This window comes from Pituophis catenifer, unplaced genomic scaffold, assembly GCF_029215685.1.
Source record: "Pituophis catenifer annectens isolate HBS135680 unplaced genomic scaffold, rPitCat1.0.hap2 SCAF_3, whole genome shotgun sequence".
Taxonomy (NCBI): domain Eukaryota; kingdom Metazoa; phylum Chordata; class Lepidosauria; order Squamata; family Colubridae; genus Pituophis; species Pituophis catenifer.
Window position 1 is genome coordinate 214,279,856 of NW_027256883.1, and position 16,865 is coordinate 214,296,720.

Here is a 16,865-nt window from a genome sequence, read left to right on the forward strand (position 1 = left end):
GCATGAGGTTCCTTGGCTGATTCTCTGCTTTTGAGAGCCAGCAAGGTGATTGTGCCACCCTTCGATGTTCAATAATAAGAGCCTGCCCATCCTGATCATAATTTATATGTAAATTGGATCACTCAGGGGACCTGCCTGATTTTACAATCTGTTCTGAGGCAATTATTCAGCAAATCTCACGGTGTCAAGCTGAATACTGCAATTCCTGAGGTTTAAACTTTTATTCTTAGTGGGCTAAAATGAGGATGTTCTTTTTCCTTCTGGTGCTGGTCTGCTGATCATACCCTGAGCCCAACACAGAGGACTGCAACCTTAAATACTCAAAGAGCCATTTGGAGCCGTTTCCCACAGAAAAGAAAACACCGGGAGTCACAAAACCTGGGTGGGCGTGGCCAACTCGACGTCACTCACTTCCACCAGTCACATGACGCCTCCTTAGCCACGCCTACCCAGCCGGTCATTAGGGCAGAGAACCAGTTGTTAAAAAACACCGGGAACCACAAAATCCTTTTGACACATCTCTCTCTCTCCCCTCCAGGGGTGAAATGCTCCCGGTTCGGACTGGATCACCCGATCCGGTAGCGATGGCGGCGGGTGGTTCAGAGAACCGGTAGCAAAAATCCCTGCCCCCCCCCAATGCCCAGCTGAGCCATGCAATCATCAGAGGCTTTTTTTTTTTTACTTTTAAAAGCATTTTTTCTACAACCTCTTCCGACCAAAAAATGCTTTTAAAAGTAAAAAAAAAAAAGCCTCTGATGATCATGTGGCTCAGCTGGGATCGTCAGAGGCTTTTCAAAGCATTTTTTTCTGCAACCTCTTGGCCGAAGAGGTGGTAAAAAAAAATGCTTTGAAAAGCCTCTCTGATGATCCCAGCTGAGTTGCCTGATCGGCAGAGGCTTTTCAAAGCATTAGAAAAAATGCTTTGAAAAGTTAAAAAAAAAAAAAAAGTTGGCCATGCCCACCCAGTCACATTAGCCCCACCACCACCAAGCCACGCCCACAGAACCAATAGTAACACATTTAACATTTCACCCCCTGCTTTCCTCCCTCTCTCCCCCCCCTCCCACTCTCTCTGTATCTCTCTGTCTCTGCCACTTCTCCATCACCCACCATTGCCCTTACCTTCTCAGGCAAGGCAAGAAGTGACTGGGAGGGGAGGGCGAGGGGCAGGGCCAGCCAGTGGTGGGATCACCTGACAGGGAGCCAGGTGAGCAGAGGGCCCAAAGAGCCGCATGCGGCTCCAGAGCTGCAGATTGCTGACCCCTCGCCTAACAGGATGCTTAAAAAGAAAAAGCACATCAAACTACAGAGGTGGCAGTTACAGGTAGTCCTCGATTTATGACCGCAACTGAGCCAAAACTTCTATTGCTAAGTGAAGACCATTAAATGAGGCTTTGCCTCATTTTAGGACATTTCTTGCTGCAATTGTTAAGTGAATCACTGCCGCTGTTTCATTAGTCACAGGGTTCTTAAGCAAATCTCCCATTGACTTTGCTGGTCAGGTGGTCGCAAAAGGGGATCACACTGGGGCACTGCATATAGATGAGCCAGTTTGCCAAGCGCCTGAATTTTGATCCCGTGACTCTGGGGTTACCGCAAGTGTGAAAAACAGTCGCAGGTGACTTTTTTCAGTGCCATTGTAACTTTGAATGGCCACTAAATGAGTGGTTGTAAGTCGAGGATTACCTACAACAGAGATGGGGACATTGAGAGGTAGACAGAACAGAACAGAAGACCAGAGTTGGAAGGGACCCTGGAGGTCTTCTAGTCCAACCCCCTGCTCAGGCAGGAAACCCTATGCCATTTCAGACAAATAATTTTCTTCATAGTGGTCAGAGAGGCTCCCGGAATTGTGTGTGTGTGTTATATAAACAGAAGGAGCGTTGTGTATTTGAGCTGCTTGTTCCCTTCCCCAATCCAGGAACCAACAGATGATGAGAAGGCCAGTGTCCGCGGTGGGGTACAAGAGACCCCTGAGTCAGCACGCGAGGATGTCCATGATGGTCCGCCCAGAAGCTCGGTACAGGGTGAGTTCAGACTATTTATTTTTGGGGGCGGGAGGAGGAGATCTGGAATAAAAATAAGGAGCGATGCGAAAAATAAGTACCAGAAGAGCCTCACCTGAGAAAGGTGTGCACTCAGTGGACCGACAGGCCCTCACGTCCTGTAAAAAAAAAGAAAGAAAGAAAGAAAAGTGATTTATCTGTGGAAGTCACTGGTCTCCAGCATCCTCCTTAGCCTGCAACTGTGTGAGGAGTACAAGTAGTTCTCTACTTACGAAAATTCGCTTAGTGATCATTCAAAGTTACAACATCCCCGAAAAAAGTGACCTAGGACCATTTTTCACATGTTTGACTGTCCCCATGGTCACCTGATCAAGATTCAGATAGTTGGCAACTGACTCCCATTTATGACTGTTGCGGTCCCCCCGGGGGGGGGTGTCGCATGGTCCCCTTTTGCAACCACCTGACGAGCGAAGTCAATGGGGAAACCAAATTCCCTTAACAGCCATGTTGCTAACTACAGTGCTTCGCTTAACAACTGTGGTGAGAAAAGTCATAAAATGGGGCAAACCTCGCTTTTAGCAAATGTCTCACTTAGCAACGTTAATTTTGGGCTCAGTTGGGGTCGTAATTGTTAAGAGAGTTTTGCCCCGTTTTACGACTTTTCTTGCCACATTTGTTAAGTGAATCGCTGCAGTTCTTAAATTAGTAACACTGTCGTTAAGTGAATCTGTCTTCCCCATTGACTTTGCTTGTCGGAAGATCGCAAAATATGATCTCATGATCCCAGGACACCGCAAGCATCATAACTGAACCAACTGCCAAGCATCTGAATATAACTCACGTGATGACGGGGATGCTGGAATGATCGTAAGTATGAAAAATGGTCATAAGTCACTTTTTTCATTGCCATTGTAACTTCGGTCACTAAAGGGAACTGTTGTAAGTCAAGGACTACCTGTATTGCAGACTACTTCTGCTGAGTGCTGGCTGCCAGCAGTTTGGCAGTTCGAATCTCACCAGGCTCAAGGTCGACTCAGCCTTCCGTCCTTCTGAGGTCGGTAAAATGAGGACCCAGATTGTTGGGGGAAATACGCTGACTCTGTAAACCGCTTAGAGAGGGCTGTAAAAGCACTATGAAGTGGTATATAAGTCTAATGTTCTGCCCCAGCTATGGACCCCAAAGAACGCAGCACACACAAAGTCCGGACAAACCTTACTTTACTAATTAAGGACTACTAATGAGCTTTCTTAGTAGTTGCTCGAACACAAGTACAGTTTAAATCAGTCTTTTCTGAACAAGGGCTGTTAATTTAACTTCATTAACAGCTGACAAGAATCAAAAGAATAACAACTCAATTCTGAGGCACAGTATTTCAGATAACCGTAATCTTACTGTGGTTGGCAGAATGCCCAGAAGCAATTTGCAGGAAAACTGACAAGAGAGAAACAAAAGCCGAATCAAACGTTTCTGAAATCAAGACGCGAAGGAATATGAATGAAGTTTTTTCCTGCAAATTGCATCAGTTGTCTTCCTTCTTTAAATAGGCTAAGGGAGTGGCCAATTAGCCCCAAGCCTTACTCTCGAGACCTCCTCCTGAGGAGCCACTCCTGCCTTTTGGCAGCTCTGTGCGCTCGTGCATTGAGAAGAGGCTCCTCCTCTTCGTCCTCTTCACTTAAAGGAGCTTCCGGAGGTTCTGAAGGCCCTGGCTGAATCTCCACCTCTGGCACCACATCTTCTCCAGCCTCCTCACTGTCCGACTCGAGTGCCAGCTGCACAGGCTGCTGGCGCAGCACCACACCAGCCTCCTCGCTGTCGGAATCAGCTACTAGCTGCACAGGCCACTGACGGGCCACAACATCTAAGCGCTATTGCTATCCTTAAAATTCCCTGGATCCTTATCTAATTCCTAGCAGGTGCTAACCATGAGTTGAGAAGATTCTTGTGGGACTCCAATTTAAGGCCTTTATTAATTGTCTCACATTTAATTATCAATGATGAGCTGTCCCAATGTTGCATCTTGGCATGCCTTACAATAAACCCAAAATAAAGAAAATATTTTCAAAAACAAACCTAGGAAAAAAAATCAACAAGGAGTTTAAAAAACAGGACACGAGCCCGTTGAAATAATCGAGTATTGAGCTCTGCTGAATCTGGACTCTTTTAGGCAGAAAACATTGTCCTGCTGGAACTGGATATGCCCAGTCGGACCACACGGGAGTACGAGGGCCCGGCCATCGCCCCCAAAGTCCAGGCAGCTCTAGAAGCCGCTTTGCAAGACGAAGATGAGATCCAAGTGGACGCGTCCACTTTTGAGAGTACGTCGAACAAGAAATCTAAATCCCGGTGAGCTGGTATTTTAATCCACTATTCTTTTGTAGGTCTGAGAAGTTGGGTGGCTGAATTGGGCTGGTTTCCAGCCCCCTTAATTGCGGGGGAGATATTTCTATTAAAAAAAGTATCTGCTAGAGATGCAGGAATTTCTGAAATAGAAGACATTGAGAAAGCCTAGCCCATCCCTTCAGCCTCTGTAAATGTGGTCAATAAAGGAAGATTCGTGTATATGTAACCCAGTGTTACTACTCAGTCTTGGCAGCTTGAAGACGTGTGGACTTCAACTCTCAGAACTGAGAGTTGTAATTCTGGGAGTTGAAGTCCATGAGGAATTCTGGGAGTGAAATCCACACATCTTTGAATATTGGTAAAAAAAAAAAAAAAAGAAGTCAGTTTGGTCTGGTAGTTTTTGTGCTGGCCTAGAAACTGGGAGACAGTGAGTTCTAGTTTCACATTATATATGAAAGCCGGCTGGGTGACTTTGGGCCACTTAGGCATGAAAGCCAGTTGGGTGACTTTGGGCCAATCACCAGGTGTCAATGAGTTCTAGTCCCAGCTTAGGTAGGAAAGCCGGCTGGGTGACTTTGGGCCAATAACCAGGAGACTGTGAGTTCTAGTCCCACCTTAGGTAGGAAAGCTGGATGAGTGACATTGGGTCAATCACCAGGAGATTGTGAGTTCTAATCCCGCCTTAGGCATGAAAGCCAGCTGACTTTGGGCCAGTAACTCACTCTCAGGCCAACCCGCCGCAGAGGATTGTTGTAGGAAAAAATAGGAGGAGGAAGGAGGATTGATATATTCTCCAGCTTGCTATGTATAAAAATAATAAAGGCGGATAACGATCTAGGTAAGATCTTTGCAAAGGCACAAACCCAATTAACTTTTGTTAGCCACACATATACAACAAATGAAATTCTTTGTAAAAATACAATTTTAGATCATTTGTCACCTTTGTTTTGCTTTCTGCCTGTGAACGCACCGTGCTTTTTATTTATAAAGTTGCCCCTTCATGCTCCTCTATTTTGTATTCTTCAGGCCTAAAACCGGAAGGAAGTCTGGCGGCTCCCCCTCCAGCGCCTCCAGCTCTCAGCTGTACCCCCAGTCTCGCGGGCTGGTCCCCAAGTAAACCCGGTGGCTCCTGCTTGAGGGCGGGGCTCCCATTTGGCCGTCAACGCAGAGGCAAGTTAACAACCTGCAAAGGGGGTTAGGACTTTAAAAGAGGCCAGAACAGCAGCCCCCAATTCTGCACCTTGGTAAGACAGGTTTACGAGGGCTGCCTTGTCGCCTGCGCGAAGGAACGATTTGCTCCTTGGGCACTGCGGTTGAAGGCGAAGGAGCCTTTAGTTAGGAAATCAGAAATGCATGAGTTACATTAGTGTGTGTTAGAAGCCAAGGGAAGCACGGGGTGGGGTGGAGGGTATCCCCTCGCCCCTCCTCTCCCCGGTGGCCTTCTCTCTTCCTTTTTCGGTCTTTCTCTCGCCTCTGGCTCTCGTCCTCGGAGCCGAAGGCAAATCTCGTTGCAGTTCACCTCGATGACGCCCGAGAACAAGGTTGAGAAGTGACCACACGGATTTTTTTGCTAGCCATGATGACTTCCCCTCCCCACTCCCTTTTCCATCGAAGGACTGGATGGATGAGGGTCGGATTGAAAACGCCTCCAAATTGGGGAAAAGAGGCGAGATCGAAAGACAAGCCCGAAAGAGCTTTCGGTACAAATGCAAAGAGGGGGAAGGTTTCAAAACCCACTCTCCCGTTTTTTCTTTTGCTAATAGAAAGTAGGAAGTTCCATCAATCCTTGGCTTGTTTACAAGGACGGATTTTTAAAAAGGTTCCAGGTGGATTCCAGCCACGAAGACCAGCAGAGGCTACCTGGTCTAACAGTCGCCCACATCTCACCTTCCTCTCCTCTCCATCTCATTCTCTACAACAGAGGTCCCCAAACTTGGCAGCTTTAAGACTTGTGGACTTCAACTCCCAGAATTCTCCAGCCAGCTATGCTCAGAATTCTGAGTTGAAGTCCACAAGTCTTAAAGCTGCCAAGTTTGAAGACCTCTGCTCTACAACCTGGGAGCTTTTGGCGACCGATGCTTCTTTGTCTTCCACTGTAGCTTCCCTGACCTCGCTTCTTGTCTCCAGTTTCCCTCCCCGGGAGAAACGACACCTGGGGAGGGGGCTTCTGCTGTCCTCTCGATATTATCCTCCTCGCATTAAATCAGAGCCAAGCTTGAGAGGGGGGAGACTCCCAGGGCAAGTCTCCACATCTTATTCCAACTCCTGTCCTCTTTTGCTGCAAATTTCCTAGTTAATAATAGATACCAAGCAGCGGGGGTGGAAAAGTGAAATACTGCTGAAAGGGGCAGGGGTCCAACGGCTAAAGACTGTCTCTCCCACCACCACCACCACTTTGTATTGTTTTATAGTTCGGTTTGTATATTTAACATGGTTGCACATTTGCAAGTTCGGTTGTGTTTTTTTGTTTTTTTTATGTTGACGGTCGTTAACTGTGAATATATTCTCATCAGATCCTTCTCCGAATGTTTTTCAACCTCCATGTTTTTCATCTGTATAAGCATGTACGTCTAACTGATCTCAAGGCCTACTCTTAAGCGTAAAGGGTCGTCTTTGTGTCCTTGTTACATCTTGAGTCAGTCCTCTTTGGGGGGAGGAGGTGTAAGAAATCCAGTCTTGTGCCCCCCCATATAAGGACACCCCGAGAGGCATTTTGCTGGCATGGTGCCTCAGGAGGCCGGGCATTGCTCCCCAACCCTCCTGCTGTTGAATTTGCCAAGTACGTTTCTGGAACGGTGAGCAGCTCGATCAGCCATGAATCAGAGGGGTATTTATTTGGCGAGCTTCTTGGTCTTTTAGACTCGTACGAAACAGATGCTGTTATTCTACCATTTCCTATTTTGTGGGGCTAATTCCCTTTGTAATTAAAAAAAAATAATAATTGACTGGCTGGCGCAAGTTCAGTAATGAATCCAAAGGTGGTGATGATAAAAGTATGCCATGATGAAGCCACGTGCCGGCTGGTTGTTTTTTTATTGTGAACAGGCAGGGCAAGAGACCAAGGTCTGATCAGAGCCCCCACCGACTTGCTTGGCAAGAATTCAGCGGAAACAAGAAGCGGGGAGCATTTAACCGTTCCCCTAATGGCTGCATTTCTGACTTTGAGACACTTTGAACCATTCGAGTCCCCCTGCTTTTCCCACACCTAAAACTTTTCTCCGTCTTAACCTTTCACGTACTGTCTTCTTAAAGAGTGTTTTCTGAAGCCGGCATCCTCCCTTTGGAAATATTTTAATAAGCCACGGCGTCATCTACTGTCGTCTTATTTAAGGCAGCCCTTCCTGACTTGGTATCCCTAAGTACGTTTGAATTGTTTCTTCATATCCCATGCCATGCTGTGAATATTAAACGTTGGTACCATGCTAAACCAATAGAGCAGGGTTCTCCCAACGGTGGCAACTTTTAAGGCTTGTGGACTTCGACTCCCAGGATTCCCCAGCCGGCATCGCGATGCCGGCTGGGGAATCCTGGGAGTCGAAGTCCACAAGCCTTAAAAGTTGCCACCGTTGGGAGAACCCTGCAATAGAGGATCTATTAAGGCCTATGGAAAATGCATTCACTGGGGTCCTTACCTGTATGTAAGTCCCATTGGAGTGAATAATCTTCGCTTGGTTCCAGCGGGACTTGACGGGATATGAGAAGCGCTACTGTTTTTTCTGCAAGCAATGTTTCCTTCCTGGGATTGTACCTAACCGACTACTGTTTTATCTGTACATAAAAGAACACTTGTCAATAGTTCTTTTTCTGTCCATGGATTTAAAGCTTGTATCTCTGTAATAGCCTCTCTCGTCTAGGAATGTAAAAGTGCTCCTGCAAAAATATAATAATAAAAAAAAAATCATCTGGATTTATTGTATGTAAAATAACACATTTCCTGGGAGTTTTGCAATGTTTTATTTAACACCAGACATATATGCCAGCATTATAATTTTATAATTGCATGATGCAATAAGATTTTTAAGGATAGAATAAAGAATAGAATAAACAGAGTTGGAAGGGACCTTGGAGGTCTTCTAGTACAACCTCCTGCTGAAAAACATTAAAGTTTAGAACTGTAAACCTGGAGTTTCTTTCTGGTAGCATCAGTTCTATGCAGGGCAGGAGAATCCACGCCTATGCCTTCCTTCCTGGTGGCCTGGAGATACCCAAGAACCAGCAGAGTAGAAAATAACAGGGTTGGAAGCGATCCTGGAAGTCGTCTAGTCCAACCCCCTGCTCAGGCAGGAAACCCAGACAAGTAGCTGTCCAGTCTCTTCTTAAAAACCTCCAACGTTGGAGTATTCAGAACTTTTGGAGGCAAGGAGTTCCACAGGATAACTGTCCTTAGGAAGTTTCTCCTTAGTTCTAGGTTGCTTCTCTCCTTGGTTAGCTTCCGTTGTTTCTTCTCCTGCCCTCAGGGGCTTTGGAGAATAATCCGACCCCCTCTTCTTTGTGGCAGCCCCTCAAATATTGCTTAATGCATTGTAAGCTGCCCTGAGTCTCCGGAGAAGGGCGGCATATAAAATAAATAAATAAATAAAAATATTGGAAGGCTGCTATTATGTCTCCCCTGGTCCTTCTCTTTATTAGATTATTCAATTTGGAATTGAGCTGGAAGGGACCTTGGAGGTCTTCTAGTCCAGCCCCCTGCTCAAACAGGAGATCCTATACTATTTCAGACAACTGTGTCCTTTTTAACAACCTCCAGCGTTGGAGCACCCACAACTTCTGGTGGCAAGCAGTTCCACTGATTAATTGTCCTCACTGTCAGGAAGTTTCTCCTGAGTTCCAGGTTGGTTCTCTCCTTGATGAGTTTCCATCCGTTGCTTCTTGTTTTTTTTTTTTTTTTTTTTCTTTTAAATTTTTATACCGCCCCTCTCCCGAAGGACTCGGGGCGGTGAACAGCCAAAATTAAAAACACACAATACAAATATTAAAATACATTAAAACAAAATTAAATTATCTTAGGCTTCTCCAATTTAAAACCCCGTTACCCATAAAATTCACCAATTAAAAAATTTTTTTGTTCTACCCTCAGGGGCTTTGGAGAATAGCTTGACTCCCTCTTCTTTCTGACAACCCCTGAGATGTGGGAACACTGCTATCACGTCTCCCCTAGTCCAGAAGTGGGCAACTGTGGCCCTTTTACAACCTGTGGACTTCAACTCCCAGAATTCCTGAGCCGGCTTGGCTGGCTCAGGAATTCTGGGAGTTGAAGTCCACAGGTTATAAAAGGGCCACAGTTGCCCACCCCTGCCCTAGTCTTTCTCTTCATCCAACTAGACCTACCCGGTTCCAGCCACCATTCTTCGTATCTTTTATCCTCCAGCTCAGTGTTTCTCAACCTTGGAAGCTTGAAGATGGGTGGACTTCAACTCCCAGAATCCCCCAGCCAGCACAGCTGGCTGGGGCATTCTGGGAGTTGAAGTCCACCCATCTTCAAGCTTCCAAGGTTGAGAAACACTGCTCCAGCTTCCTAATCCTCTTTGTTGCTCTTCTCTGCCCTCTACTGGTTCCCATCGTCCACAGCCACCAGCAACGGCCAGGAACCTCCAGCCGGTTCCCACACCTCGGATAGGAAAAACACCCCCCCCCCCCCGGCCCCATCTCCGTCCATCCTCCAATCGGGTTTCCCTGCGGCCTAACAACTACTAGGGCGCCTGGGCCCGTCGCCCTTTACCCGTGATGCCCCGCGGCAAATGGGCGTGGCCAGCGACCCACCCAAGAGACCCGCATTCCGGCAGCGGCGCCACTTCGTCTTCCCTTCTTCACCCCCACCACCCGTTTCGTTTCCGGGACTGCAACTCCCGTCGTGCCCTGCGCGCGCGCGCGCGCGCGCGGCTGCTGGCTCGCCTTCGAACCCTCCCTCGCCCCGCTCTCGCTAAACGCGACGCAACGCAGCGCGCGCGCTCCTCTCTCAGATCGGGGCGGGCTGACCCTCCGCGGCCACCGTTCGGGCCTAGCGCGCCTCCGTCACACAGGCTCTCTTTTTTTCTCTCTCTCTCTCTCCTCAGGCGAGCGAGCGCCATCCGCCCCTCCTCCTCCTGTTCTTCATCCTCGGGCTTTTTTTTTTTTTATTTTAATTTCTCTCTCTCTCTCTCTCTCTCTCTCTTCACCCCTCCCCCATCTTCCTCTTCCTCCTTTTCCCGCCCGCCTTTGCGGGAGAGACCTTTGACCTCCCTCCGGTTGTTATGTCGGGCCTCCGCCGCCGCCGCATTCCTTGACGCGCGCGCCCGACGCCGCCTCAGCCGCCGCCGTTTTTTTTTTTTTAATTTTGTTTATTTATTTATTTTTTTTCTCCCCTCACCTCAAAGCCGCCCGGGGGGGTTGCGCGCGCGCCCACGCCCTCCTCCTCCTCCTCCTCCACCCCCCGCGGCCCCGCCCGAGTAACGGTCGCCTCCTCACGCCAGGCGCGCTCCCGTCCGCCCGCGGCCTGCTCGGGAAACACCCCCCCTACACACACACACACACTTCACGTGCGCGCGCGCGCCCGGTCAGCTCTCCCGCCCGTCCGGAGGAGGAGGAGGAAGATGAAGGAGATGAAGCAACGGAGGAAGAAGGAGCGCACGTGGGCCGAGGCCGCCCGCCTGGTGAGTGAGGGGGGGACGGGCGGGTGGGACTGGACCGGACGGGACGGGGGCTCAGCCAGAGCCACGTGGGTAAAGGGGGGGGTCTCTTGCCCCCCCTCCCGGGGCTCCCCATCCCCTGAGGCGGCTTGTGGGGGTTTCCACGCTTGGGGGGGGAGTCCTCTGTGTCTGTGTGTTTATATGTATATGTATATGTATATGCATGTATATACTTGTGTGTGTGTATATATGTCTTATATGTATGTGTGTGTATGTGTGTGTATATGCCTTATATGTGTGTGTATGTGTGTGTATATATGCCTTATATGTGTGTATGTATATGTGTGTGTATATATGCCTTATATGTGTGTGTGTATATATGCCTTATATATATGTGTGTGTGTATATATGTCTTTGTGTGTGTGTGTGTATATATGCCTTATGTGTGTGTGTGTGTGTGTATATATATGCCTTATGTGTGTGTGTGTGTATATGCCTTATGTGTGTGTGTGTGTATATATGCCTTGTGTGTGTGTGTATGTGTGTGTGTATATATGCCTTATATATATGTGTGTGTGTGTATATGCCTTGTGTGTGTGTGTATATGCCTTGTGTGTGTGTGTGTATGCCTTATATGTGTGTGTGTGTGTATGCCTTATATGTGTGTATGTGTATGTGTGTGTATATATGCCTTATATATATGTGTGTGTGTGTATATGCCTTATATATATGTGTGTGTGTGTGTATATGCCTTATGTGTGTGTGTGTATATATGCCTTATGTGTGTGTATATATGCCTTATGTGTGTGTGTATATATGCCTTATGTGTGTGTGTGTGTGTATGTGTGTGTGTATATATGCCTTATGTGTGTGTATATATATGCCTTATATGTGTGTGTGTATATATGCCTTATATGTGTGTGTGTGTGTGTGTGTACACATATAAGTCATATATATACATACATACTTACATGCCGTGTGTGTCTGTGTATACACATACACACATATAAGGCATATATACATATATAAGGATAAGGATAATTTTATTTCTATACCGCCCCTCTCCCAAAGGACTCGGGGCGGTGTACAGCCAGGTAAAAACACAATACAAATATCACAATTTAAATTTAAAAAATTATTAAAAGTATTAAATTTAAGGCCAATTAACTAAAAAACCCAAAAATTTTAAGAATTCCAAATTTAAAACTCAATTTATGAAGCTAGCCCTGCCTGTCGGAAGAGCAGGGTCTTAAGAGCACAGCGGAAAACTATATAACTATATACTATATATATATATGCCTTCTTTGTGTTTGTGTGTGGTGGGGAAAGTAAGAGGAGAAAGGAGCTTTCCATATGCTCAAAGCTTTGAGAGATCAAAAAGAATCTGCATATTTTCAATGTTGAGACCAATGGTATACTTGGCTAAATAATAGAATAAAAAGAGGATAAGGTTAGCGTAGCTTTTATTTCTTATTTGTATATTTGGACTGAAGATAATGCATTGTGAAAGGTTCTCACCTTGATCTATATGTTGTTATATATTTTGTTTGCAAAGAAATAAATATTTTTTTTAAAAAAAATGCTCAAAGCTTTGAGTTGTTTGTAAAAACAATCAAGGCGGGATATACATACCGGTGTGTTCCTATGTATGAATGCATATCTAGGTATTGTCTGTCTCTGTCTATCTTTATCTATACATCTACCTATCATCTATATCGATCTATCATCCATCTATCATTATCTATCCATCGGTATCTAGATAGGTATCTAGGGTTGTGGTGGCTAAGACGCTGAGCTTGTCAATCGAAAGGTCGGCAGTTCAGCGGTTCGAATCCCTGGTGCCGTGTAATGGGGTGAGCTCCCATTACTTGTCCCAACTTCTGCCAACCTAGCAGTTCGAAAGCAGGTAAAAAAATGCAAGTAGAAAAATAGGGACCACCTTTGGTGGGGAGGGAACAGCGTTCCGTGGGCCTTTGGCGTTCAGTCATGCTGGCCACATGACCGTCTTCGGACGGCACTGGCTCTTCGGCTTTGAAATGGAGATGAGCAGCGCCCCCTAAAGTCGGGAACGACTAGCACATGTGTGCGAGTAGAACCGTTACCTTTTACCTTTATCTATCTGTCTCTATCTATTTATCTTTAATCTGTTGCCTGTCTGTCTGTCTATCTCCCAGCTTGATTGTTTTTACAAATAACTCAAGACTTTGAGCGTATTGAACGCTCCTTTCTGCTCTTACTTTCCCCACAACAACAACCTTGTGAGAGGTCCAGCTAGCTTTCATGCCTAAAATGGGACTAGAACTCAGAACACATACACACACACACTTGCCTTTTCTCATGCGGCATTTTCACCGCTGCTCCAACTTGGCTGTCACTGAAATTGGATTCAGAGCAGAGAAGAATTCCTTTCCTCTGCTTGGCCTGGAGGCATTTTATTTGTTTGTTTATGGATTAGATTATTATGCCACCTTTATTATTTTTACAAACGACTCATGGAGGTGGTCTTATTCAACAAATCTTCCTATTCCTGTTTTCTAACAACAACGACCCTGTGAGGTGGGTGGAGCTGAGAGGGAGGGACTGGCCCAAAGTCACCAACCCAGCTCTCATGCCTAACGCGGGACTAGAATTCACAAATCTCCTGGTGATTGGCCCAAAGTCACCCACCTGGCATTTATGCCTAAAGTGGAATTAAAATTCACAGTCTCCTAATGATTGGCTGAAAGTCACCCACTTGGCATTCATGCCTAAGGTGGAACTAGAACTCACCATGTCCGGGTGGTTGAACCAAATCACCCAGCTGGCTTTGATGCCAAATGCAAGACTCGAACTCAGGTTCTCCCGCTTTCTAACCTGGTGCCTTAACCACTGGGTCAAATTTTCTTTATTTATACATAGGCGAGCCAGGGTCACAGGTAGGACCCAGCCTGCCGAATGGCTTGGGGGAGCAGCTTCTGCCCTTGGGAAGCATCCCTAAACCCCCATCCCTTGGAAACGAAGATGTTGGTGACTTCTTAGGACATGATTTAGTTGTTGCATGAATCTTAATCGTCAGCTTCATTTTGTGGACAGAGCTTGGAGGAACGAAAACCTTAGATGCTTCTTCTGAATTTCAGTTTGTGTCTTGATTAGGGATTATGGTGAATAATTCCATGTTCGCATGAAAGCAAGCCTCATTTGTATTTACTTCATAGGGGTTTGCAAAATCCTTGTGTTACATAGAATGGTTGCATGGATATATTTACCATAGAGAACAAGACACCCAGATATAAACACAAGAAAGGATGTGTGGAAAATGAAGAAAGGATGTGTGGAAAATGTGTGGACTTCAATTCCCAGAATTCCCAGTCAGCTTTGCCAGGATTGAGAAAGACTGGACTAATCCATTTCTCTGTCTGGTTTTATGGGAATGGAGAAAGAGGAAGGATGAGATGGAATAAAGAAAACATTTTTCAAATTGATAAGTGTTTTTTAAGGTCATCAGTGGGTCACACCAGCTGCTTTGGGTCAGATTGGAAGACAAAGCAAATGTAGAGGGATGGGTATCTTGAGAAATGGATATGTATTCTGTTATCAGGCAGGGAAAGCTGCAATTTTTGGTGTATGTGTGTATACACAGGAGAGTGTCAGCTATGTGAAATTAGCTTCTTTTTAAAGCGTGAAATTAGTTTCTTTTTAAAGCTGCTTAATTATTCCTAAAGCTGGTCATTGGTTTTTTTGTTATTATAACGATCTTTTTAATTAATTCTTAAAGCTGTCATTGTTTTCTAATTGGGGAAGAAATGAATGGTGAGGGCATGTGTACAGGTAGTCCTCGACTTACAACAGTACATTTAGTGACTGTTCAAAGGTTATAATGGCACTGAAAAAATGTGACTTATGATTATTTTTCACACTTATGACCATTGCAAGATCCCCATGGTCATGTGTCCAAAATTTGAATGCTTGGCAATCTGCTCTTATTTATGACGGTCGCATATTTATGAGTGTCCCGGGGTTACGTGATCCCCTTTTGCGACCTTTTGGCAAGCAAAGTCAACGGGGAAACCAGATTCACTTAAAAACCATGTTATAACCATAATGTAACAACTGCTGTCACTTAATAAATATGGCAAGAAAAGTTGTAAAATGGGGCAAAACTCACTTAGCATCAGAAATTTTGGCTTCAATTGTCATAAATCGAGGACCTCCTGAATTTCGATCTTGAAACTGACTAGCTGTTTCTGCTTCTTAAAACCACTCAGAAGTATATCCAAAAGTGAGCTGTGTAGCGCACCAAAGTTACAGATTTTTTTTAAAAAAAAATTATCCCGCCTTTATTATTTCTACAAATAACTCAAAGCAAACAGTCCTCATAATTCCTTCCTCCTCCTCCTCCTCCTTTTCCCACAACAACCCTATGAGGTGAGTTGGGCTGAGAGATCGAATGACTGACCCAAAAGTCACCCAGCTGGCTTTCATGCCTAAGGTGGGACTCGAACTCATAGACTCTTGCTTTCCATCTTGGTGCCTTAACCACTTTCTCCCTCCCTCCCTCCCTCTCTGTCCTTTTTCTCATTCTCTCCCTCCGTCTCCTCATTCTCTCTTTCTCTCATGTTTTCCCACTGTTCCTTATCTGCTGGTTTCGGCAAGGAAAATAATAATAATGAACATCAACAGGCTTGTCTATGACTTATTACTTAGCGCTGACATGTTTAACTATCCTGTATCTAAATATGCCAGAATAAGGGCACAAAATAAGCCCCTTCTGTCATGTAGGATACCAAGCAGCATGTATACATAAGGCCATTTAAAAGCTAATGAAAAGGATTTGCTTATCTTGGCTCTGGAGCACCAAAAGCCACTTCCTGCTTTAGAGGATCAACTTGGTGAAAAATTCACAGGCCACCAGGAGTAAAATGGAATGTTCTTCTGTCTGCCTTGCATGCCTTTATTATTATTGTACTAATTGACTAATCTTCAAGGGCATTAGCATACGGGGGGGGGGGGGGTTATTGCAGCCCTAGGAAGAACTTTGCAAAGTGGACAAGTGATCAGACTGTGTTTATCAGGGAAAGGTTGAATAAGTTAACCGTGGTAAAATATATATATATATTCCAAGGCTAGTTGTCTGACAATTGGAGGAGCTATTTGCAGGGAAAAAAATAAAATCCTACATTTTATACTTTCGCCTCCTAGAGAGGCACATTCATTCATCTGTGGCAAAAGCAAGCTGCACGCCTACAGATAATCCTTGATTTACGACCACAATTGAACCCCAGATTTTTGTGGCTGAGCAAGACAATTGTTAAGTGAGTTTTGCCCCCATTTTACAATCTTTTCTTGCAACAGTTGTTAAGTGAATCACTGCCATTAAGTCAGTCGCACGGTTGTTAAGCGAATATGGATTCCCTATTGACTTTGCTTGTCAGAAGGTTGCAAAAGGGAATCACAGGACCCTGCAACTGTCATAAATGCAGGTCAGTTTCCAAGCGTCGGACTTTTGATCACATGATCTTGGGGAATGCTGCAATGGTCATAAGTGTGAAAAATGGTCATAAATCACTCAATCCTGTTGTAACTTTGAACGGTCACTAAACAAACTTGTAAAGCAGTGTGAAATATCGTCGCTTTTTTCCGTACCTTTGTAACTTCAGTTGCTAAGTGAACTGTTGTAAGTCGAGGACGACATGTATTGTTATTTCTTCTGTGGCTATTATAGAGTTGTACAACATGCAGTTACAGTTTTCACAAAAAAGTGCTCCCCACTTCACTTCCTGTGTTAGAATTGGCATATACAATATAGAATCGAAGGTTTTTTTTTTTTAAAAAAAGCAAAACCATTTAGAATTGAACTTGTGCAAGTTCTTTTGCCGCTCCCTGTGTTTCCCCAGCCATATAGATAGTCCTCAACTTACAACCATTTGTTTAGTG

At 45.3% G+C, this 16,865-nt stretch overlaps 2 protein-coding genes across 2 annotated transcripts in view; both read left to right on the forward strand.

Annotated features, from left to right (window-relative positions):
- KIF3B (kinesin family member 3B) overlaps window positions 1–6,799 on the forward strand; it is a 32,792-nt gene extending 25,993 nt beyond the window's left edge. Inside the window, exons 7-9 of the mRNA XM_070941852.1 lie at window positions 1,922–2,027; window positions 4,172–4,350; window positions 5,374–6,799. Coding sequence (XP_070797953.1) covers window positions 1,922–2,027; window positions 4,172–4,350; window positions 5,374–5,464 — 376 coding nt within the window. The 3' untranslated portion in view covers window positions 5,465–6,799. The remainder of the gene's footprint in view (window positions 1–1,921; window positions 2,028–4,171; window positions 4,351–5,373) is intronic.
- A 3,985-nt stretch (window positions 6,800–10,784) lies between these two features.
- The window catches only part of ASXL1 (ASXL transcriptional regulator 1), a 42,011-nt gene continuing 35,930 nt past the window's right edge, over window positions 10,785–16,865 (forward strand). The window contains 1 exon segment of the mRNA XM_070941853.1: window positions 10,785–10,976. Within this exon segment, the coding sequence (XP_070797954.1) occupies window positions 10,917–10,976 (60 nt within the window). The 5' untranslated portion in view covers window positions 10,785–10,916.